Genomic DNA, 26,032 nt, shown 5'->3' on the forward strand with positions numbered 1-26,032 from the left:
TGTTTTTTAAAGAAAATTATGTTCTGTTGTGATTTTGGCAGAAGGCTATTGGCTTTGGAGCATCTACTTTCCTTTTTTTGGGAGAGGGTCTGAGACTATAAGTGTTAAAGCTATGAGACAATGCCCACTAAGTGAGGCAGGAATATACTATATACTTTCACTGAAGAAATACAATTAAGTGAATTTGTAATGATAAGGTCAAGAAGTGTGTTTATTATTCTTTATGTTTGGTCTGGTGGGGCTCTCAATTATCTGTGTGAGGCTCCAGTCATCAAAGAAGTCAGCAATAACTTATTTGAATGGTCCTAATAGATTAGTGTTAAAAGTCCATGGTATGGTTGTTTTTCGAGTGTGATAGAGGTATCAAATATCTGTTTGATGAGAATTTTGAATCTGTTTGTTACAGTATGAAGATAAAGGTAGGCTATGGCAATACAAGCAGTAGAAGAATACCGAGTGCAGAATTTGGAAACCATCAAACTGTGATCGTGGGCGCCTGTGCTACAACCTGCATGTGCAAAATGTTATGTATCTAAATAGCAGCCTAAAACCTAAGTTTTTCCCAAGCAGTGGAATAAATGTGCAACTGTATCCAGGGTAGTGATGCTTTAAGCTTGGTGTGTCATTTGTAATAAAGGACTCAGTGACTGTAACAATGGCAGGACTCTGGGTTAGAAAAAATTCATCCAGATGCTCATACTTGTTTAGTAAACTGCCATCATTCAGTACAGTAAAGCAGGATGTGTCGTGGGAAGCATTGCTTTGTTTGCAACAGGTGAATGGGTAATAAACACTGAAAGGAAATGGGCCAGGAATGGTTTCTACATTGCATTTAAAATAAGAAAGAAGAGTAATTGTGCTACTTTTACTAGAGATTGTGGGAGCATCAGATGAACGGTGTGAGTATACTCTTAAGATGTGCTAGTGGTGTCTCAGATATAGTATCTCTTTTAGGACAGGAATCTTTATTTGGGTGATCTTTGGATGGATGGTGTTTATTTATTTATTTTTTTAACAGAATCAGTGGCAGATGGCCAATCATTACAAAATTCTTTTTGCCTAACTTTGAAAAAGCACTCTGCCAACATTTAACGTGTTAACATTTTTGAATGTATACACAAGGAAATGTGAATTAGATTCGAAGCAGTCTGGCAAACAAAATCCTGATGGTGTTGGGGGTGAAACAAATTCCCGAGAAAGAAGATCTTTCTGCTGCTGGAAGCAGCACTATGCTGGTGAAACAGTGCTTGGAATCCTATTAACTTTGAGGAGTACTGAATAGTGTGCTGAAAGAGGAATGATGAAGGAGAGAAAGAAGGAAATAAAAAGCAGGTCCTGTCAGGCTTATAACATAATTACAGTATTTTGGTTGTCATAAAAAACAGATTTCAGCAGGTGCTAATTTTACTTCTAAATGTGTTAAGTACAACCAAAGACGTACATCATTTTGTGGCTCTGCTCATGTTATACTCTTAGATGAACATAAATCTTGTCTATTTTTCTCCACTCCTATCTGTACACATTCTCTAACCACCTCCACTTCCTCATCTTCACCTGGCTATCTTACCCTATAACCACTTTACATAATTTTTTCCTATCACCTCCTCCCTATTTACGCTACTCTACCCTAATCTCTCTCCCTTTAGTAAAGTCACAAGTTTAGTTCAACTGTAAACATACTATGAATTGCCAAAATGATTCTCCCCAGAATTGTGTTTTACTTTGCTTTTTCTCGTGTAACATATTTTTAGTATATCTCTGTGTCTTACAATATTGTTAATTTTTGAAATATATAATTTCCAACTGTTTCTTATTTAATGTTTTATTTTCTCTGTTAAGTGGAGCTTTTCTCCCTGGGCCTCCGCTGAAAATTAGCTCTTGTGCCTCAGTCAGACGTTCACAGTAAACAAATGTCAATAACTAAATAAATAAATAAAATAAATAATTCTTACAAAATCTTACATATGTAGCAGCTTCACAAGCTATATGCTAAAACACCACGTGCCTGTGAAGGTGTGACTGAGAATTCATACATTAAAGCATTGCACATAAAGCATTTCAGGTAAGCAGGATGCAACACATGATCAGCAATCACAGAGGAAAGTAACTCAACTAGTTAGAATGACATCACAGTGGCTGGCTGTTAAGAAGAAGGGCTTCATGACAGACAACCTAAGAAAGATGCAGAAGGCACCCAGTCTAAGAAGGATATCTCAAGACAATATTTTGGTTTGAGAAAGGCTAACAAGGTAAAAGCAAGGATGCAGATTAAGCATACAATCAAGAGAGACTAAGAAATGAACATCATGCAAAGAAGGCTAGCACCAACTCCTGACCAAAGAGTAAATTAGGAAAACTTGGTAGCACGAGGCTCTTACGAAGCAGAGAAGGAAGCAGCAAAAAGCAAAACAAATTGGAACATCAGAAATGATCACATCATAAATGTGTACTGCACAAAACTATGTCATCAAGCAGTGCAATAAACAAACACAAATGTGGTTCAATCCACAAATCCTTGACATATTACTTGAAAATATTTCTAAAATATAGAAAGATCTACTGTAGATTTGTTTATAGAACAATTCAAAGGCCTTCATTAACAGGTTAAATAAATGATTATGTAGGTACAGCATTTAACATCACTACTTACTGACCATGTCTTGTATACATTGGACTGAATAGATGATGCTTACTGTTAGCGATGACAAAGTTTAAAAAATGGTCTTTAAACATTTTGAGATGAACTTCTTGTTGAAATAAGAGGGAACTAAAACTCAAGTAGAAAGCCATGAAGAATTACATAAATGTTAGCTAGTTTACACTCTATTAAAGGAACAAAGGATTTTAAAGCCTGCCTGCTCCACATTGCTTGTGTGCTACCCCTAACCCCAGCCCAACACATTACCTTATGAAAAACCCTTTCCCTAACAGTACCACTACACAAGACATTTGAATACACTTTCCACACATGCACGACACAAAAACTATCCCCTTAACAAGCCCTTACTGTAACCTGAAAAAAATTACATACACACTTCCCACCTCAAATACCTAAACTTTTGGTATAGCTCAAAGTCTCCACATTAAGACACACAGAGATTTAGTTCAACCCAAAGCACAACCCATATATAAAGCAAAAAAGTCAACATTACCCCATTTGGCATACCCTGCACTTGATAAAAACAATGGCTGGCATAAAAATACAGCAACACATTCTATTTTAATGGTCTGCAAGTACGTGTGTGTGTGTGTGTGTGTGTGTGTGTGTGTGTGTGTGTGTGTGTGTGTACTGAATATGGCAATGTGCTGTACAATAAATTAAATATCTTGCACTTTAGTTTTGTTTTTTTTTTCTTTTTTTTTGGCAGTGAGCAGGTTTCATGATGTGCAGTACATCCATATGCCAAGAAATTAGCTTCCTAAGTCTACAGTATATATGCTACTTGTCACAAAAACCACAGATCCCAAAGATTTTTGTGTGTGTGAGTGTATGTGTGTATGCACACACACCTGTGTACATGTGAGACAGAGATCTTTAGTTTGGATACTGCTTCTCATTCATTTTAATGGGATAAAGTAAATGAGTGGCTTCTAGCTTGACTATAGCATACACACTTTTTAATGAATTCATATCATAATTAACTTTTTACTGTTGCTCTGAAGTGTTAGCATTTTTTTGAATGTAGGTTGCTCTTCAAAATATTAGGTTTACAGTTCAGTTATGTTTTCCAGATAGGTTAATGTTAATTAGTGTAACTTTTTTAAAACTGCATTTGTTTTGCATTTTCTGACTGATGAACATTTTTTGTATTTCTTTCATTTTTCCTTCTAATTTTAATGAATGCTACTTACAGTGGTTTGATTTATGTGGGTGCATTGCTTCTGTGGGTTTTATGGGTATATTTTCTTTTGTGGGTACGTTATTGTGACTGATGACAAAGGCAAAGGGTAAGAAATTCCCGAAGACTGATGAGAAGAACAGGCTGGTGATAAATGCCTGATGATGTGGGCAACATTATGATAAAATATTTACCTTCTTACTCAAGTAAACATTTCAGTCACACCCTCTTTGTCACAGTTTATTGTTAAGCTAAAGGCAGATATGATGTAATTGTTAATATTGTGATTTAACTAGAAAGTACAGCTATGCAAGATCTTTGCATAACAGAAGATGTCCTACTTCCCACTATTGCAGTATTCTTTACTCTTGGGTTATCCTGTGGAGGACAGCTAAGCATCTAGCCAGCATACCAAAACCTTTACACCTTCCAGGCATCATACATCAGATGTGATGTATGGATGCCTAATCCTCAGAACTGATGGGCTCCAAAAGAACCAGACCAAACCCAGAGAAGGCAATAAAATGTACATCCAGAGATGGAAGAAGAAGGACAACAGTATATGAGAAGGACCCCTTGGCCAGAATTAGGATAACCTAAGGTAACAGGGGGCAGAAGGGAGGGAGGGAGGGAAGGACAGAATAATGCAACAGTGAGGAATAGACATCTACTGTTATAGAAGAATCGTACACAACTGTATTATGTTCTCCCTTATCATTGCTGCAGTGTTCTTTACTCTTGGTAGAGTGCAAAAACTTCTGGAAAGTATAGGAGGAGGAAGCCACAGAAGAGCCCTGCAAAAACTCATGAAAGATGGCCATGGAAAAGACATTCAATTTGTTATGTTTGGTAAAAGAGTAGCAGTTTCCAAGATGGATATAGTATCCAGACCCTTGAAAAAAGCAGAAGAGGAGGCCACTGCCCTGACAGAATGAACATAAACAGAAAAGCCACCCTTCATTCAAGCTTAGTACAATACGCCGACGACTCTACCCTAATCTGCTCTGCCCTCTCGCTCCAGCTTCTACAGAAAATAATGCAAGATTCCTTCACTGCAGTTTACACCTGGTTAACAGACTCCCAATTAATACTCAACCACAAAAAACCCAGATTATGCCCATTTATCCCTCCAAAGCTAAAGACCCCATTCCCTCTTTCACAATTATCACCTCTGACAACACCCATATCATACCAGATGCACATACCAAGCGACTAGGAGTTATCATTGATCAAAACATGAAATTCGGCAAGCACATAGCTCAAACCATAACTAAGGTGCCCAAAAAAACTAGGCACACTCGACAAATGTAAAAATTACCTGACCTCCAATAGTAAAACTACCATAGCAAGAGCCCACTTACTCTTCACATTACTCTATATTTCTTAAATAAAGATGATCTATGCAAACTACCCACTTATAACAAGAAAGCAAAATTTGCTACTGACTCTTCCTACAAATCTCACCATTGTCATACCCTTCACAAACTGTCGTGGATGGAATTACCTAACTTACTTACCCTAAATCAACAAACCCTAGCTCACCAAATTCTCTAGTACCCTAAGAAAACACCAGCCCTATATGGCCTGATTAACCATTACACCAACAGCCATCAGCTAAAGTCCACCAATAAAGGACTGGTAATAGTATCCATAAGTAGACATAACTCAGATGATTCCCTATACCCTTATACTATCGCAAAAATGTTGAACTCCCTCCCACTCAAAGTCAGGTTACAGACAAACAAAGTCAATTTTAAAAAAACAATTAAAATCCTATTTCACCAAGTCTTGGATATGTACATGCTCTGATCCACGCTAACTCCTTTAAGTCCACTCTAGCCCCATTACTCCTCTATAGATCTGTTATTAGATCTTCTTACAACTTCAAAACCCATGTAATTCCTTGTAATACAAACTATACCAATATGTATGGAATTAAATTATCAAGTCTTTCAGCTTAACATTGCTGTTATGTTTAACAATGTTGTGAATATTCTCATCTCTTCACTGTACTATAAATACTCCTGTGGGAATCTTTGACAAATTTGTTAGCCTCTCTTCTAAACTGTTGTAAGTTTTCTGTGGATTGACATTTTGTATTATTATATGTTTCCTGGATTGTCATATTGTGTGGAGCTTTACTCCCTGAGCCTCTGCTGAAAACAGGCAACCCTGCCTAGTCAGACTTTCAAATGTAAAATAAAATAAATAAAAAATAAATAAAAGGAAAGCTACTTGCCATGAAAAGAACAGCAAAAGGAATTGGCCTTGGAAATCAAGGAGGATATGGTTTGTTTAGAAACCACCAAACTCAATTTTCAGGCATGAAAGGAAATAAAAAGTTGCTCATATTTTCCGATATGGCTGGTCTTGTCCAAGTAATATCTGAGCTGTCTATGTAAATGCAAGGTGTGAAGAACCCTCTCACTAGGATTTTGTGAAGAAGGGAAAATGAAAGAAGATGGTCAGAGTAAAGGACAAATCATTAACCACCTTGGCACAAAAGAAGGATTTGTACAAAGAGATGCCCTTTCCTTGTGAGACAACAAAAAAGGAGGAAATGCCATGAGTGGAGCCACTAACAATGCAGTCGTCCAAGTATAATGTTATATGGAAGAAGAAACTGAATGTTCAAAATGGGACTGATTGAATTTCTCAAGAACAAATTTAAGCTTCCAAGGAGGAATAGGCTTTTTTGGTGGATGAACATGAAAGATTCCTTTTAAAAACTGTTTGACTTCAAAAATAGAAGCTAAAGGTGGATTCAGAGGTAGACAAGAGGAAATCGTTGACAAATGAACTTTAACAGATGAATATACCAAACCAGAATGAAGCAAATCACACAAATAAGAAAGGATCATAGGAACCGCCACAGAAAAAAGGTCCAGGTAATGCCTGAGACACCAAACAGACACTCATTTAGTCACATATGATTTTCTAGTAGTAGGTTTTCTGGCCTCCAAAACCCGAAGTATGTCCTCAGAAAACTGGTGCTAAAAGGAATCAATACTCTATCACCTAAAGTGTCAATTGAAGAGTCGACAAGTGAAGGTGAATGAGAGATCCTTTGTTTTATGTGAAGATCCATCCTGTGAGGAAACATGTGATGATTGTCCCTAGCCAGATGAAAGAGAAGGGGGAACCAGTGCTGTCTGGACTAAAAGGGAGCCACCATCAATATTTTGGATGTCTCCCACATGATCTTGTGCAGGACCTTTAACAGCAGAGGAAGAATTGGACAGGCATACAGAAATGTCCAATTCCAAGAAAAAAATCATGGCATCCACTTTCCAAGCCAGAGGGCTTGGCACTCTGGAACAGAACTGGGGAAGTTGTCTGTTCAGAGGGGAGGCAAAAAGATCTACCTGAGAAGTACCCCCACTGATGTACAATGTCCAGAAACACCTCCTTTTGAAGCATCCATTCATGAAGATTTGTCCTGGATCTGCTCAAAGAGTCTGCTTCAGATTGCATTCAGTAGGAATGTAGACTGCCTGAAGAACCAAGTGATGGCAGACTGCAAATTCCCAAGCATGAAGAGCCAGCCAGCAAAGATGGAAAGATTTTGTACTTCTTACCTGTTGATATACCACAAGAGTGTGGGGTATTGTCTGTAAAAACTTCAGACGACCTGGAAACCAAAGGGAGTGAAAAGCCTGGAGAGCTAGAAGTAGAGCCCTCACTTCCTTGATGTTGATGTGGTCTGTAAGTTGTTGATGGGGCCAAAGACCCTGAACTTTTGGGTTGTTGAAGGATGCTCCCCAACCATGACCAGAAGCATTCATGTATAGCTCCTGAGTAGGGAGAGGAACCAGAAAAGGCAGACACAGATTCAGGGAAATGGAGCTCAAACTTCAGACAAGGCAAGAAAGGAACCAGATACTCAAGAGGGTGGCAGTGCTGGAGGCAAACAGTCTTGAGGTACCACTGAAATTTCCTCATGTGGAGTTTGGCAGAGGGAATCAAGGGAATGATGGATATCATGTCCCCCAGAGCCTGGAGAAATTCCCTTGCAGGAAGGACTGGAAGACAAAGAAAAGACTGGAAATAAGCAGTCAAAGAGAGGACCTTGGGAGGCGGGAGACAAGCCAACATTGGAATTGTCTGAATCCTGCAACCCAAAAATCCCTGGTCCTGAGACAGCATCAACACAGACTTTCTGAGATTGAGGGTGAACCCCACACTGCACAGAAGCAGCATAATGAAATGCAGATTATGAAGCAGGAGCTGCTGTGAGAGGGCTTGAATTAAAAGATTGTGCAAATAACATCATATTTGATCTCCCTGAAGCTTGCAGAAGGCTACCACAGGGGCCAGACATTTGGTAAAGACCATTGGAGCTGTAGATAAACCAAAAGGCAAAGCAGAGAACTGACAATGAAAGGAAGAAATAAATAAAAAAGCTTTCTAAAGAGAGGGTGAATAAGATTGTGGACATAAGTGTCCTTTAAATCCAGAAAAAAAACAGAAAGACTTGAGGAAGTAAAAGTGTGCAAAGAGAGAGCATCCTGAAAGAAGGGACCTTGAGAAAGCTGTTAAGTGAAGTCAGGTCTATGAAGAGGCCTCCATGACCCCCCCCCCCCCATTCCTGGGAACCAGAAACATTCTGGAATAAAAACTTGTTCCCTGCTGAGACAAGGGGACAGACTGGATGATTCCTTATTCCACTACATCCTGCAGACCTAAAGGAAAATGAGGGAGTTGGTACGGAGGAGACTTCATAAGGCTGGAAAATGAAGGAAGGGACTTGTAAGCTATAAAATATTTTTGGATAATGGACAGTATCTGGGCATCTATGGTTATCTGCTGTCAAACAGGAAAATAAATAGTTGGCCTGAGGTACAGAAGAATCAGGCCAAGGGAGAGGAGAGGCTAGATGTCAGACAGAAGCAAATTTGTCAGGAAAATAAGGTTTCTGGCTCCTACAACTCTAAGGAGGCTTGCCTGGGAAAAGTTGGTTAGGAACTAGGCTGCCTATGAACCAAAGGTTAGGGATAGGGGGAAACAAAGATTTCTTCAAGTCCTCTATAATCTTATCCTGAAGAGTTTTAAACAATTCTGCAGCAGCAGTACCAAAGAGATTCTAATTGTCTGGGGGGGGGGGTCTAAAACTTTAGTCTTAATGTCTTCAGTTAAGGCCTGAAGGTTCCTCATGACAGAGCCTATTGCAGCTGTCCTAGAACAGACATCAGCAGCATCACAACCTCATTTAATGGAATGGCGAGCCAGCTGAGAGGCAGAACTCAAAACAGAAAAGGCAGAATTCTTACTGTATGAATGAAGCATATCAGTCAAAATCTACGTTTTGGAAGAAGAGCCAAGACATACCTAGCCATGTAGGTCTGATAATTAATGACCCTGAAGGCCAAAGTAGCAGAAATATACACTTTTTCCCATTCTTCTCCATAAAATGGCTGCCCTGATCAGAAGTTAAAAGCTTGGAAGAAGATAATAGTTTGGATGGCTCATATGTGGACATGGAAACACCACCAGGATCAGATGAAGGACTTTTGTACAAAGATTGAGATCTAAAAGGACTTTATAAAATCTATTTGGCTTCTTAAAGGTCTGAGGTTGTCATTCAGGAGCTTGAGAAGTTGTAGAAAAGGTATCCAAAAGGGCATTTAAAACAAGATGGACTACAGGAGGTCTGGGAGAGACCATTTGCAAGAGTTGATACCATCTTTTTTTCAACATCATAAACCTGGAAACAGTCCCACTTCAACTATTCCATCATGCAGACCACAGTGTCTCCAAAAGATAATTCTTCAAAAGGAGAATCAGGGATAAGTGAATCTTCTTCATCAGACTGCAAGGCGAGAGGAGAATGGATCTGGGAGGAGCATGCCAAAGGCTATTCACCAGAATCCAACTCTTCATCGGAAGAATCAGAATCCCTAGGCCTTTTAGAAGGGGTGGAAGATCAAGGAGAAAGAAGTGATTATACTTATACATACATACATATACACATACACACACACTCACATACACACACACATATATGTGTGTGTGTGTATATACGTATAATTTTGTGTAAAATGAAAACATTCAACATGTACATATGTATAAACCACAAACTACAAACATATTTATGCTCATATACAAGATCATCACAATGTGTTACAGTTTGTAGGTATATATAAACACAATGAAATGTATGCACACAAATATGTCTAAATTGTGTGTGTGAAAAATAAATACTTACATTCCCAAACAAACATGCACATGAACATCTTCAATAAAAATCCTGATAAACACCCTCATTCTTACAAATGGATGTAGTGAAGTCATGGTGGTATGCTTGTTTATAAATGGACACTTCCTACTTTTTAGTATCTGTGGAGTTAAACTGTTATCTGATATAAGGAATGCTTTTTAGTACTGACCATACCTCTCAAGTGTCCAGACTTTCCCATAATGTCAAGATTTTTGCCGTATAATTTTGGTCTGTTCCTTATAAAATTTGTGGCTTTCCAGCAAATCAGTGAGGACTGACTTCACTAATTTGACATATATTTGAGTTTCAGACTTCATATCTTTCAGAAAATGTATGGTAACACCAAACCTTTTATTATAACTACTTTTTTAAGTTTATGAGCAATATTTAAAATTTGTCCCTATTTTGGGGCTTTGCCCACATTTCTTGTGCTAAGAGGTTGAGATTTATGTTACTGACATGAGGCAAGATAATGCAGGAAATAAGTAATCGACTCAGATGTAACCAACCCAAACTGTTGCTCATTCACGATAATCTCAAATAAACTTAAAACATTAAAAGCTGAGGAAAGAGAAAAAGAAATACCCAGTGCTGACGAGAAGGTAAGTTGACATCAAGGAGAGAAATATACTTAGCAGTCGTTGGAAGAGCAGAGTTTCACTCAACAATGGTACCACAAAGGAGGAGGCTGGAATAAACAAAAGAAAATCATATGTCATTAAATCAGATTTACGCTGATGTCATGAAGCATATTTCACCACAATTTAAATGAAACACAGTATTTTTTAGAACTTAAGCTAAGCATCATAAATGCTGTAATCATGGATCAGTAGTGTAGTTTCACTCTGCGGTGACAGAAAAATAATGTAAGAATGATGATATGCAGTTCAGAATGGCTTTACTGAGTAATAACCCAAAACCTTTCATAACTGACCTGAGGTCTGGGACTGTCTGGGCTGCTATAAAATTATATTTCTTTGTGTTTATGCATTTTACTAGAGTATAGGAAGACATACTATGTTTTAAAACTGCAGTCAAGGTCACTGGAGTGTCTGCATCAACTGAAAAGGACAAGACAGTTAGTAGAACACATCTGTTTTAGGTCCAGAGAAAACAACAGTAACAGCAAAACTGAAATGTTTTCTTGAAAGGCATAACTATTCACTAAGTCCAAATGTGGCCTTTACCACATGTTAAAAACTGGAATAACAGAAAAATTATGTACCAGCCATAATTCTTGTTCTTCCTGATATTCACCAAACTTATCATTATTTATAATTCAAAAGCCATATCAATACAGCATTCAATTTTCACCAGATCTAGACAGTCATAAAGGGGGCAGCACACAGAAGGAATGAACCAAACAGTGGTACAGGTACCCTCTTTGCTGTTGTTCAGCTTCACATACCAGTTAAGTCCAACCATCTTTCATATGGGGGAGACAGACAAGATAGGGAAATGGATATGATAAGGAAGTAAATTAAACAAAGAGAGAGAAATGTTGCAACATGGCAGTAACATCCTGACCGATGCTAGCCCATTCCTTATGATCTTGTCATGATGCAGGGCAAGAAAAGGATGACCATCTAGCCGTGATGATATCTGCACACTTAGTGTCGTTAAGCATTTGGAAACTGCTGGGGTTGGAAAAGTGGAATGTGTTTATATGGCAAGTATAAAGACTATCATTTAATAGGTCAAAAATTGTAGCATTTACACATTTTGGAATACATTTTCCAGCACTATCACAATTCAGTTTACAATGTTTATATTTATCTGAAAGTATGGAGTACATGAGGGAAAAACAGTATACCTCATTAGTCATGAAAATTACTCACAATGATGCTGGATCTTTAAAAAAAATATCAGATTCCAGGAACTATCAGGACTTACAATGCAGGCATTAATGCCACTCAGCAAGTAGAACTGCTCCAGGCTGCTAACCACTCTTGGTCTGTCCCTTAAACAAACAACAAAAGCAAGCAAGTGGGTCATTATTTATTTATTTACATTTGTTTATCGGGAATGTCTAACTGACCCATGCAAGACCTGTTTTTAGGAAAAGTCTAAAGAGAAAAGCTACAAAGGCATATTTAGTTAGGGTAAAACTTACAAAAAAGATTATAGCAGACACGTCAGTACAAACAATATTTATAGTACAGTGATTACAGATTTAAAATAGACGAGGAATCTAGGTGTATGTGGCATGCAGCAGTTATCAAAGAAGGAAAAGTAACAAAAAGAAAAACAGGAGGGGGTTGCAATGAAGAAGGGAGTAGTTAGGTTAAGCCAGCTGTAGAAGAGTGAGGAGTACAGGAACAGAAAAAGATCAATGGTTAATTGTTGACAGACATTCAAAATACTAAAATGTAAAAAGCTACAGAATTGAGTGTAAATGTGAGGAGAGACTGCATTGTTCATCTGCATGATCAAAGTTACAGAAAAGAAGAGGTCAAGAATTCATATCAATAGTTATGAAAAGAACAAAATTGTAGAGTTACCGATGAGAGGAGAAACTCTGAGGTTTGACATAGTTTTGTGTGTGTGTGTGTGTGTGTGTGTGTGTGTGTGTGTGTGTGTGTGTGTGTGCGCGTGTGTGTGCGCGTGTGTGTGTGCGTGTGTGCGTGTGTGTGAGGGGGGTGTGCAACTAATTATTCAAGAAAAGAAAAGCTGGGACACACTTTAGAGTTAAGGGGATGAGTAGACAATTTTTTCCTGAAACTGTTATGAGTTTGAGGTCTTGTCCTGGTAGGTAACATATTTGCCTTTAGAGTGTTGTCTTGTGGAACAGAATCACTTCATCAGTGAGATTAGGGAAAGATTTTTGGATGGGTGGTATATTAAAGAAAGATGGGAAATTTCATCTAGTTGCTTTTAAGTTTAGCAATGCAGTGTTGAGCTCTGCTTGGGACACCAGATGCAAAACTTGCTATTTTATTGTAGCATTGCTCTAGTCTTTGTTGTTGAGTAGTATGAACGTTAGTGCAGATTGGTGCAGCATACAGCAGAGTGGGTTGTCAGGTTCATAGCTGATTACTAAGCTAATGGCACAACAGCCTAGCCAAAAAGACCAAGGGTATGACAATATTATGCCTTAATTCCCAGATATGGGATGGGGTAGTATCAGGGTAGTGAGTTGTTTGGTGTTGGAACCCTGAGTCATTTTACAGACTGCCTCCTTCCATAAGGGACATGGGCAGTAAGTACCCCGGGAGTGAATTTACTCTTCCCCATCCATTTATCCAAATTCTTTTTGAAGAAAGTGACGGATGGGCTTTTCTTTATGAAGATGGGAAGTTTATTCCATAGACAAGGTAGCCTTTGGAATACGAATCTGTCTCTCCAGCAAGATCTGTTGGGAGTCACAAATGAGGTTCAGGTCCATGGAGCATGTGACCCTTGTAAAATTGTTCTTGCAAATACGTAACATTTTTATCAGGGTGGATCAGAGAATGCTTTGTAGGTCAGGCATAAGTGTCCTCTCAATAAATTATATGAGATTGAGTAAAGAGATGGGGCCTTTACTAGGTCTGCATAAAATATGTGTCATGCGCGTTGCATTTTTTTTGTGAGAAACCTTTGGGTCCACCCCAGTTGTTGTAAGTGCCTGGACAGGTACATGCAGTAATGAGCACTGCACTTGATTATGGGCCTGATGTGGGCTGAGTACAATAGCACTATGACTTCCTTTGATCTTGATGCCGTGGCTTTACTTATAAGTTGAGCCACACAGAAGGATTTTCTTACTACCACAACTACCTGGTGATCAAAGTGTATGTTACTAACTATCTGTGCTCCTAGGTCCCACACCACTGGTTCTACTTTTAGGGGTGAACAATCAATATTATAATTTGCAGGGATATCTGATTTAGTGAAGGGTATGATCACACTTTTTTAGCATTCAGTCTCAGATAATGGTTTTGGCACTGTCATTTTTTCACCTGTTTGTAGGATGTCAGTAACATCTGGGGATTCAATGAGTGTTCCCAACTTAGAGTTGTTGGCAAAATTAGTGAGCTAGAGGAGACCCCCAACATTGGCCTTTACTTCACCGAAGTATATACCAAACAAGAGGGATCCCAACACTAAGCCCTGGGACACCACTAGTAAAAGGTTTCTTATCGGAAATGGATTCACCTATCCGGACAATGTGCCCTGTCAGTGAGCTATCCATCTGATGATGTAGTGGTTTTCAATAAATTTATCTATGATCGCTGAGTAGGGGATTGTCTTGAAAGCTTTGGCCAGGTCTAGATAAGTGGTGGATACCTTTCTACTCTTATCCTTGACCCTGGTGAGTTTCTCAAAGAAGTCCACCAGACTGAGCAGGCAAGACCTCCCTTTTACAAAGACAAATTGGGTCTGGTCCTGTGTTTGCAGAGTTCCTATGTGGTTATTGATCAGGTCCATGTTAATTCTCTCCATGGCCTTGCAGATAAGACTGGTCACGCTTATGGGTCTGTAGTTTCCTGCATCAGATGATAGGCATCCCTAATGCAGAGGGATGAATGACTGTTGCAGTTCTCCATTCCTCTGAGACAAACGACCTCCATAGGTTGTGGTTAAAGAGGGTTTCTAGTGACCCTGATATATTCTGTTTTAAGTTATTTTAGAAGCATTCTGGAATGCTATTGGGATCCATGGAGCTGTGTTTTTGGCTTTAGCGAGTGCAGTAAGGGCCTGTCACCTTGTAATGACCAGTAGGATAATGGTTGTGGGTATTTCTTTGAGTGTGGTAGGAGGTGATGGATAGGAGAAGTTTGAATTGAACTTGCCAGCCAGCAGGTTTGCTATAGTTTCAAGCTGGGTTTAAGTGTTGCCATTCATGATTAATTCAGCACACTGCTGAGCATTTCACCTTAGGTTATGAACAAAATAAAAAAAAATGCCTTATGGTTATCTTTCATCTAGCAGGTTATCTTTGCCTCACAATTTGCTTTGGTAGACTTACCCAACTTGCTTAATTGTTTGTTTACAATGGTGAGTGTCTTTTTGCACTGTTTTGTCTGTTCCTTCTGGGCTTTGGAGAACATTTTTTTCCTTTTGTTGAAGGTGGTTTATTTTTGCTAGTAATCATACGTTTGACTTGGACGGGTATTGCCTCCTCTATGTAGCTATGAATGTGGTTGTACAATACTTCTGTGTACAGCTCATAGTAGACGGCACTGTCATCTAGGTTCAAAGGGGCTTAGAAGTTTAATAAGCTGTCACTTAGTTTGAGGTAACTGGCCTTACCAAAGTTCCTAACAGGTTTGGAGTTTGATGGTGGTTCTAGATTAGTTTTAATACTAAATGAGATCATTTTGTGGTCAGATATTACAAGGGATGAGTTAATGCATGGGAGAGAGCAGCATCCCCATGTTCATGAGTACTAGGTCTAGGATATTTGTACCTCATGTTGGAGAGCTAACTAGTTGCTCTAGGGTGTTTATTTTGATGAAGTCCACAAACCTCTGAGCAAGTGAATTATAAGTCGTATAAGTCTCCCAGTTTATGGAGGGGTAGTTGAAGTCACTCATAGTATGGTGTTAGGTTGAATATTAAGAGATTCCAGTAGGATTAGGTAGGAGGTGTGTTTTTCTACACTCATGTTAGGCAATCTGTAGCTAGCAGGGATATGATAGGGGGGTTGCACATATGGTTAGTTGGGCATGGAATACCTCAGTGTGTCATGCTGTTGGACCAGTGTAGCAGTGTACTTGTCCTTTATGAATACTGAGATACCTCCTCCTTTTCTTTTACCCTGAGCTGAGGGAGATCGAAATGTACAAAAGGCATTGTTGCCTTTGATAGCCGGAGTGCTTTCCATGGTTCTGAACCATGTTTCCATGACTGCATATACGTCTGCGTTCTCCAGGCTTAGGAGTGCTTCCAGGGAGTGCAGTCTTTTTACTTATATGCCTAGTGTTGAGCAGCAGCACTTTTACGTAGTCATGAGTGATTGTTGTTATGTTGGAGGGTTTAACAACCTGGCATGGCCTAAAAGGGCACTATGAGACTAGATAAAGTTTTTGCCAGTATCCGGGTGACAAGTGCAAACCATCTCTGCTAAAGCATTGTGGTTTCTTAATCATGTCTCCCTAGGTTGATAGATATTGGATCCCCTTGTTGTGACTCCAGAAACTAAGCCAATACTTGAACTCAAATCATTTTTTGCTAGTACTGTGGCATCATCATTGATATAGGTAGGATGCTTCTCAAGGCTACATTCATACCCACCTAGGACATGCATTCAGAGTCTCCATCATGTCTCTTTTCATATAGGTACATCTTAGATTCCACCCACATGGACTATGACTTTGTCATACTGCTACTTGTGCTTTAAAGACCAAGGTGCATGCAGAATCTGGTGGATCCTGGCTATCGACAGACAGCTCACTATGATATTCTCCATGTTTAGCCTGGTGAATAGAACATCAATATGTCTTACAATGGAATCCCCAACAACTGTATAGTGTGTTGCCTTATGGGCTTGGAAACAGGGCTAACATGATTTTCAGAGTTATGGTTATGTGAGGTGCTTTTTTGAGTGTGCACAGGGCCAATGAGAGATGCTTTTAGGAGGTCTTGGAGATATGGGTAGATTACAAGTAAGTACCTCCACACATGTGAGTCAATGTGTTTGCTCCTTAGTGTTGGTAGTCAGTGTTTTTGGTGTAACACTGACAACCTGTTTTGCAGTTTTTGTGTACGTATTTGACAGCTTTGCCTCCAATGACATTATGTATCGACATCTCTCACACACTATGTTTGTTTGTTGTAAAATTAAATGGTTGTCAGTGAACATGAGACAGTTACTACACTGCCTCAGGATGCTTATATCCACCAGGCCAGAAACAGAGATGATAGCGAAGTGCCTATCCATTATATCATATCCTTAGTAGCTAGAAAGGTGTAGAGAAGAGTCATTTAAAAGTTCCGAGAGTGTTTAGCAGTACACCATTAGACGACCTGCAGTGGTGCTGCCCTCTGTGCAAACTGGCAGCTCTTCGAACAGCTATGAACAGTGAGAGACTATGGACACTGTTTCCTATACAGGATTTCAAACTGGAGAGGTTTGCTTATATACAAAGCATGGGTAAACATGTTTGTGCATCACACAAACACAAAACTTTTATGCCAGCAGGATGAAAGACTTTTACACTCTTTACCCTTCAGGCCAATCAGATAAACACACCATAAGCCTTCCACCTGCGGTTCCCATCTCGGATGGGTTGAATCAGCCCTCTGCTCCAATCAAGGTGCAGAAAACCCCTCTTAGTGTAAAACAACCAGTTTTGAGCTCAAGTGCAGTAACAAATGCTTTACAATAAAAGGCAGAACTCCTGCAGTATCAAGAATCCTTGGAAATAAGTTCACAAACCAGAAAAACTTTGCAAAATTTAGAAATATTTTGGCAAACTTAGGTGAACTTTGAAAAACTAAAAACGGCTTCTGCAGTATCAGAAGAGGTTAGGAAATACCAGAATACTGTTAAAATGGCCTACGAGCAGTACAGTAACAGATAGCATTTCTTTAACTGCAGGTTGAAAAACAGTGATAAATTCAACCAAATCAATAAATGCAGCACAGAAGTGTTAAAAAGCAGTGAAATAGAACAAATGTAAAAAATATATATATCAGCTTTGTAGGTCCACAGATGGTTTTAGAAGCAATCTAAGAAAAGCATAAGCTGTAGCTTTTTTGGCTTGTTCTGAAAGATGGATTTTGATTCTATGTAAGGCACCCAGTTTTTGACGATTTTTTATGGCGTTTGACATATGGAGGTCAAATTTTAATTTACTGTGAGAGTAACTCCAAAGTGTTTGGTACTTGGGAGAATATCCAGGATAACACTCTTGGAAGAGGTAATGAAAACATTAGTATGTGTGGCAGGACATTATCTAGGTAAGAAGAGTATAAGTTTTGTCTTTTTAAAGTATTATGTCATGGTGTTGTAGCCAGACTTCATTTCTACCTCCTGAGTTCTGAACCAAGTGAAACAATACACCTCAACAGGTAGCAGGGGGATGACAGCTTGCTTCCTCAAGTCAGAGCTCTGCTCACAGACCTAGCATAAAGGTGAGTACCCACAACTTTTGCACCTTTTGCATCTATCCCTCTGGCTGCAGAAACTCTCAGTCAAAGTCATTATTTAAAACTTCCTGGGTGGCTGCCCTAAATGAGCATAACTTTTATCACTGTGGCCCCAAAAGGCAACCTTGGCCTAAGGGCCATATCCAGCTTGTAATGAGGACTACTGAAAGAATACAACTGATGGCCCACTCCTACAGTCTCATAGCTTTTCAGCAAGGGGTAGAGGAATGAATCTCCCCTTTCTGGTTGATTGAAAAGTCTAGTGTCATGTTAGCTGACCAAAACGATATGTGGTCATGATGGAGATGCACCAACAGTTCATGCATGGAGAAAACTGCTGTTATCTATAGATTACTAATATGTATAGTAGACAATTGACTGTACCACATGTCCTGTATTAAGTGGCCTCTGCAACCAGAGACTGACACATCTATAGTCAATGGTGCAACGGGCGGATGGACGCAATGGCTTTCTCACAAGATGACTGATGGACAGGTTACCAGTATCATGGTGAATATACGTAATTTTTATAATGTGTGATATGCAAAGATTTTCCTCTGCAATGTTGACTGGGTGTTCCAAGGTACAATGTCCACTGCAAGATTCTTATGTGACTAATGGTATGATTTAGTTCTACTACTAAAACTGTACTTCGGCCTAATGTCCAGATGCTCAGGGTAGCTGCAGAAAAGGGCTCAAAAGAAGAGTAAGACCTTCAAATATGTGTGCTGAACTATTGCTGCAATACTCTACAAAGGCAAGAATTCAGACAAAGTGAGACTGGAATTTATAAAGGTCATTTGTTGCCCTGCATTCATCATTTTTAGCCTTTAGCAGGTCCATTTTTTACTAGATTACACAAGGTATATTATTAATTTTGTTTCATCTTTCTTTTTATTTGTTTTCTAACTTATTATATCTTTAGGGTCTTGTAAGACAAATATGAAAATAAATTAGAACTTGAAAGTTCTCAGTGAGTCACAATGAGTCAAAGATGCAAAGTAAAGTCTGGCCTTGGTGTCAAGTGCTAGGAGCCAGTCATCCAAATAAGGGTACACTTTGGTGTCCTGGAATCTTAAATGAGCGGCTACTACTGATATGCAATTTGCATAACTACCTCACAGCAGCTGTAATACTGAATGAAAGGGTGCAGAATTGGTAGGGACTGGCTTCGATCTCTAGACTTGGGGTCTCCAACCCTACAGTGCCTATTACAACAGATGGTCAAATAACCAATAATGTTTTTAACATTTCATCTTTTGATCTTTCTCCTATGCATGTATGACTACTCAATAAAGGCCTTAATTTTGTTCCCAGTGCACCTGTCTCTGAAAATCATTTATTACAAGATGTAAATGACTTTTGTAGATTACTTAATCTTAAGTTATTTTTTGCAGATTCTGATACCATTCAAAGATCATCTGATTTTAGATTTGGCAAATCTACTTTCATTCCACCTATGAATAAACATGTCTCGATATTTAAAGATTGTGTAATGAAAGATTTACACTCTTCTACTTTGTATGAGCCCAAATCTAATAATCTCAACTCAGCTGAAAGAATGGCTCTCTCTGAACTCAAGGATAACCATGACATTGTTATTACCATGGCTGACAAAGGTGGCACTACTGTAGTCATGGATTATACAACATATACGGAAGAAGCCCTACGACAATTATCAGACTCCAGTTATTATATGGAAATGATGATTGATCCTACCTCAAATTTTTTGGATCTGGCAGTGGAACAAGAAATTATAACTGATCAGGTAGCTACACAACTGAAGGTGGATGAACCAATTCCACAATATTTATATTTGCTACCCAAAATACATAAGGACCCTTTCCATCCTCCGGGCAGACCTATTGTGTCCGGCAGAGGCTCCTTAACGGAGCCACTGTCAGCTTTTCTTACACACCACCTGAAACCACTATTAAAACAAGTTAGATCCCGTATACAAGATACCACGGAATTTTTAAACATCATTAATGATTCTCAACTGGAGCCCAATTGGTGGCTTTGTACATTGGATGTGGCATCCCTATATACCAGCATTCCTCATGATGTGGGCATTCTTGCAGTTTCATATTGGTTATATAAATCTGATTTGTATTCTACAGGCTTTAACAATTTTCTGATTAAATTGGCTGAAATTGTTTTACGCAAAAATATTTTCTATTTCAAAGGAAAAGCATACTGGCAAATCAAGGGCACTGCTATGGGGGCATCATTTGCACCGATATACGCAGATCTCTTTATGGGATATTATGAACAAGCATTTATATATGATGTTCAAAGGAATATATACATTCAAGATCTAGATATCTGGCGCAGGTATTTAGATGATTGTTGGATGGTGTGGCGTGGAGATAGGGATCAGCTGGCCGAATTTGTGTCTTATTTGAATAACAACTCTTTTGGCATCAAATTCACTGCTAATATTGAGCATGATAAGATTGTCTTTCTAGATGTGGTCATTACTAGGCTTTCAGACAACACCTTGGCCACTTCTGTCCATCAGAAATTTCCGGAATATAATACATTATTACATGCCAAAAGTTCCCACCCACGCCACATCATCCGAAATATCCCAAAATCTCAGTTCATGCGTATTAGACGTATTTGTTCTTCGGAACAAGAATATTCTACTTGCAGCCTTGATTTGTCAGAAAGATTCATCAATCGTAGATATAATAAACATAATCTTTCTTTTACTATGGATGAAACTAAATGTTTGACACGAACAGGCTTATTGGAATATAGATCGAAAGAGAGGGTACCTTCTGGTCAACCTTTGAGGTTAGTAACTACTTATGGCACCAACACTGATAGGTTCAGAGACATTATCAATCAACACTGGGACATTTTGAAGTCACATGATTTTTTCAATACTATCCTACCTGAACAATGTTCATTCTCATATCGTAGAGGACGTAACATCAATTCATACCTCACTCATTACAAAAGGTATATTCCTACCATTCCACTACAAACCACGTTATTTGGGGATATATTAGTGGATTGTTTCCCATGTGGCCATTGTACTGCTTGCCAACATGTCTCTAAAACAACCGAATTTACAAGTAAGAATACTTCTAGGGTTTTTAACATTAGAGTTTTCGCCAATTGCAGTTCAGATTGGGTGATTTATTTAGCAACGTGCACTTGCTCAGCTTTTTATATAGGCCAAACATCTAGGCCTGTCAGATTTAGAATAGGTGAGCACATGAGTGCTATCAGGAACAAACGCTTATCCAATGCACTGTTTAAACATACCATTTATCACCCATCTGCTGCATTCAAATTTGTTATTATTGACAAGAGAGTATTGCACAGGAACTTTAAAGCAGGATGGCATACTAAATTAAATCATATGGAGAACATGTGGATTATTAAATTAGGGGGATTGTTCAGGCCTGGGTTAAATGAAACAGAATAATACTATAGACAACTATATATAGTTTATTCTGTTTTTTGAATTCTTTGAATTATTAGACTGATATTCACTCAGGTATACATAGGTTTAATTGTGTATACATTTACTTATGCATCATGTTTATCATTCATTTTTTATGTACATATTTTATGTACATTTTTTATCATCTATATTTTGGTACACAGGTTTGATATCATGGCATGGGATGTTATTTGTAATCATTTTTATTTATTTTTATATATGTACATTTTCTATTTTTCAATTCTCTTTTGGGTTGGCTACTGTGGTGGTGTGTGGTGCCTGTCTCTTTAAGGGCTCCAATATATAAGACCAGGAAATGGTGAAGATGTTTCAGACACAAACTTTATTTTTTGAGCATTGAAAAAGGTTGCTTAAAGCTGAAACCGGTCTGCTATTTTGCATTGGCTTATCAGCCATTTCATTTGGTTTATATTTGATTTCAATAAAAGTATTTCCAAGCAATCCTCTACGTGCTGGTTCATCCTTGTGTACTTCAATGGTTTCTGTGACCGTGCACGTTGTCTTTCATAAGTGAACTCCTTGGCTCTACATTCGATCTGAAGTAAACAAACTTTCTCACCTGATATAGATGGATGTGTAGATAAGCTTCTTGAAGATCCTAACAGCATGTGCAGTTCCCTCTGAAAGATACAAAGAGAACTGACTAAAGCTTGACCAAGAAGTCAGTCAAGGTTAGAATAGTCCTGAGGGCCTGTCTATTCTTAAAATGAAAATGAATATAAAACTATATTCAAGTCCTTCCTTGACATACAGCTTGTCTGTTTCTTCTAGAAGCTTTTGCACCTCTTTCCTTGTTGGGTGAAAAGGGACATCCAGGCAACTGTTGTGATGGGGAGCAGACAACAGAACCAGTTGAAGGCCACTGGCAGTTATTCATGCCTCTGTAAAAACAAACAGCTCAGAGTCAAACAATGCACCTCCATCCAACTCTGTCCAAGATGGAAGTCAGGACTGCTGTGGATCAAAAGGAGGCTGCCATTCATTGGTCTGAAACCACTAATTGTCTTAGCCTATGTGCCAGTATCCTTCCTGGACCCAAGCTGGAGATGGCTGATGTGAGCCAAAAGAATCCTGTTACTGGTGGTATGGGTTTCAGCAGAATGATGATGTCCACTGACTCTTGCTTCCTGCTGAAGGTATGTTGTGCAGGATGAAATTTCATTCCTACAGCTGTATGGATTTAAAAAGTCGCGAGTCTCTCGATCAAACAACAGGAGTTCTCAAAAGTGGAAATTCATAAAAGATGCTTTAATGTACTCAGTAAATGCAGTCAGGCAGAGCCTTAAATGGTTTCACGTGGAAATTCAAGAGCCTGTCATCCTGGACTGCAAAACATTTGAAGCATTAGGCTGCCTACAGCAGTAGCCAAAGCTGTCTAGGACTTAGAGATTCTCTCTTACTGAAATACCAGACCCTAAATCAACAGAATGCTGCATTATGCCCATTAAGTTTCTGAAAATATGGCAAGTGTGTTAAATAAATTGCTGCATCATGAGAAGCAAGATTCTCCTAAAGGGTCAGGGTCATCTCAAACATAGTTACATTACAATTTGGGATGTTCTTTTACATGAAGCACACCATAAGGAGAGGAAACACTTGGCCAACCTTCAGGGAACAGGGATCTCAATACAGGGGTGTACAGGGGTGTTCTCAGGCAGAGTTGGCAACATACCTAAAAATATCAACCAATGGAAGAATGACTCATGAAGACACCTCTGTTACCCTGTACACTTGCTGCAATCTCTGCTCAGAAGAAAAAAAAAATGGCCTCTGAAGGCCGCCCACACTCCTGAAGTAACTGAAGAATTTGGGACTTTTGGAGCTTGAAGATGAATACCGTTCTTCTCTTAAACATCTTCAGAAAAATTATCCAAGTCTGTGGTAGGTACCAAATGCTTTGTCTTACCAAGCATGTGCTATGTCTTTTAAGTTCTGGAGGGGCTAGTACTGAGATATCAGTTCTTCTACTGTACTGCCTCCTTGGCCTGATGAACAGATACTTGGGAAAGGGTAAATCTAAGGAGGGATCCAGCAATCAAAAAATCAAACAACAGTTTGGAAGTAAGCACTATCTATTTATTAATTTGTTTACTGGGGTAGTACACTGACCACAATAGACTATTTGCAGGTACAGACTGGGTGAAATATTCATAAAAAATAGAATAAATTAGCAGAATAGTCACAGAAGTTAGATAATCTCATAGAAAACTGATACAATGTCTAAATATTAACAGAGTAAAAAAATAAATGTGAATTAATCTTAGTAGTAAAAATGAGAAGGATGCATCAGGTGGGGACAGAGGGTCAAAGTAGGAGTGTTACAGGTGTGGAGGAAGTTAGATTATGTGTCCAGAGGAAAAGCACTTGCAGTCAGATTTTTGATGGAGATAGACTTTAAGGTGAGCTTTGAACATGGGGAAAGAGGAGACTTCTTTTAGGTGAAGGAAGGAGAGATTGCCAGAGTTTGGGTATAAGAATGGAGAAGGAATAGTAATACAATGCAGTATGGTTTGGGGTGTCTGCAGTGAGGAAGCTAACTGAGAGAGGTTGCAGAGGTAGGGGTGGTTTTATTATGGCGTTTGGCTGCAACAGGTTGGAAGTCACTTGGCTGAAGGAGTTTGAAAAGAAGAGACCTTAGGAGTAGCTCAACTCTGTAGGAGACTGGCAGCCAATTGGCTTTGGAGAGGGTGATACATCGATGTTCCTGAGGGGGGGAGAATTGGAAATGAATCGGCAGATTTTGTTTGCAATGGACTGTACAGTACAAGAGCTTTTTATAGAGTCTGTGGCTATGATGGGGAAGACATATTCAAGTTGAGGAATGAGAACTCCCTTGCTTATTGCAGTTCTAGCTAATCTGGAGAGAAAGGGAGTTATTTCAAAGGACCACAATAAAAGAGAACTGATCTTTTCCTTGTGTTTTCAATGTGGTTTTGGAGGTTAAGTGACTGGTCCAGCCATAAACTTAAGTATCTAAAGGATGTGATTATTTCTACTGAGGAGCCATTGAGATCTGCAATACTGAGATTTTTAGGAGGGTATTTTTTGGCTTTTTTTGAGGTTCCAAATATCTTTTTTGTGGTGTTTAGGAGTAGCTTATGGTTGTTTGGCCAAAAATTGACAGATTGGAGGTTAGACTGAAGCTGGGTTTGAATAGTTGAATGTGAGGCACTGGAATGAAGAACAACCATATCATCTGCATAACATGCATATCTACGTAAGAAAATACAAGAGAACCTAACACACACAAATTACTGCTGCCAAAGCCACAGTTCAAAAATCAGCACCAAGTAGTACACAATAATGCCCTTTGAGAAAATGTTCACACAAGCCAATTACTCACTCAATAAAATAGCCCTAAGTTGAACCAGTAGTCAGGGATCTGGGAAAGCATGTAGCCACTAATCCAAACTTCAACCAATACGTAGCCAAGATAGTGGTAAGAAACTCATTTTATCACATCCAACTTATTAATAAGGGTATGGCATCCAGGTCTGAGGAAGTTATAGCAGCACTTTACTTGGCTCTTATCAGACCCATCACTGAGTACAATGCCCCTTTTGGCACATACCTGACCATGCATTTGCTGCAGCTGAAATATCCACAGAGATTCCTCACTGGGGAATCAAGTGTATTAACACACTGTCTTACACAGATTGCCTTAAGACCCTATCACTACACACAGTCTCTTACTAGTTCTTGAGAGATGATTTATGGCACATAAGGCACCCTCATATCCAGCCCTGATGGATCTCTGATTCATCTGCAAAAGAAAAAAAAATACTAGAAACACTACACTCAAGGATTTAAATTTTACCTGCAACATAAACAGAGCATGGTGGTGAGATCTCTATGTGGTTCAAAGGATCCCTACGCTATGGAACAGACTTCTGCTTGACAACTGGGTGTGAAATTTTAAATTCACACCTGGTCTGGGCCACATGTCTCTAGTGGACAGAGGCAGACAGTAAGTAAAATATTACTTAACTAACATATCCTCACCCACAAAGCCCTTAGCTATCTCCAAACTAACATACCTCTCCTAATAGACACCCAAGGTACACTGGGACACAATAGGGTTAGGTTGCATAGCTAGGTTTATAAAGACCCTGATAGTCGTTAGCCTAGTATATAGCTATGAACCTACAAGAGTGATAGGAAAGAGACTTCCAAGATGGCTGCACACTGATCAACAGCATAACTTCAGCTCACCCAGTGTGAAAAAAAGAAACTGAGAAAAAGAAGTGCCATTGAAATTTTTTTGGTAAAATTCAGTCACTGGCCAGTAAATATACTGTCTGGATGTCAGCAAAGAAGAAATTTAGAAAACCTGAAACATACTGTGTTCTGTAGTCTGTGTACTTAGATAGGTGGGGGGGGGGGTTCTATTCTCACTGCAGCCAAATGTGTGTGTATGAGCTG

At 39.0% G+C, this 26,032-nt stretch overlaps 1 protein-coding gene across 4 annotated transcripts in view; it reads right to left on the reverse strand.

Annotated features, from left to right (window-relative positions):
- The window catches only part of PIGN (phosphatidylinositol glycan anchor biosynthesis class N), a 1,150,670-nt gene that overhangs the window by 295,676 nt on the left and 828,962 nt on the right, over positions 1-26,032 (reverse strand). For all 4 annotated transcript variants that reach the window (XM_044065181.1, XM_044065178.1, XM_044065179.1 and 1 more), the window contains one exon: positions 10,642-10,744. In XM_044065181.1, coding sequence (XP_043921116.1) covers positions 10,642-10,744 — 103 coding nt within the window. The remainder of the gene's footprint in view (positions 1-10,641; positions 10,745-26,032) is intronic.

This window comes from Protopterus annectens, chromosome 3.part0, assembly GCF_019279795.1.
Source record: "Protopterus annectens isolate FY-2018-M chromosome 3.part0, PAN1.0, whole genome shotgun sequence".
Taxonomy (NCBI): Eukaryota; Metazoa; Chordata; order Ceratodontiformes; family Protopteridae; genus Protopterus; species Protopterus annectens.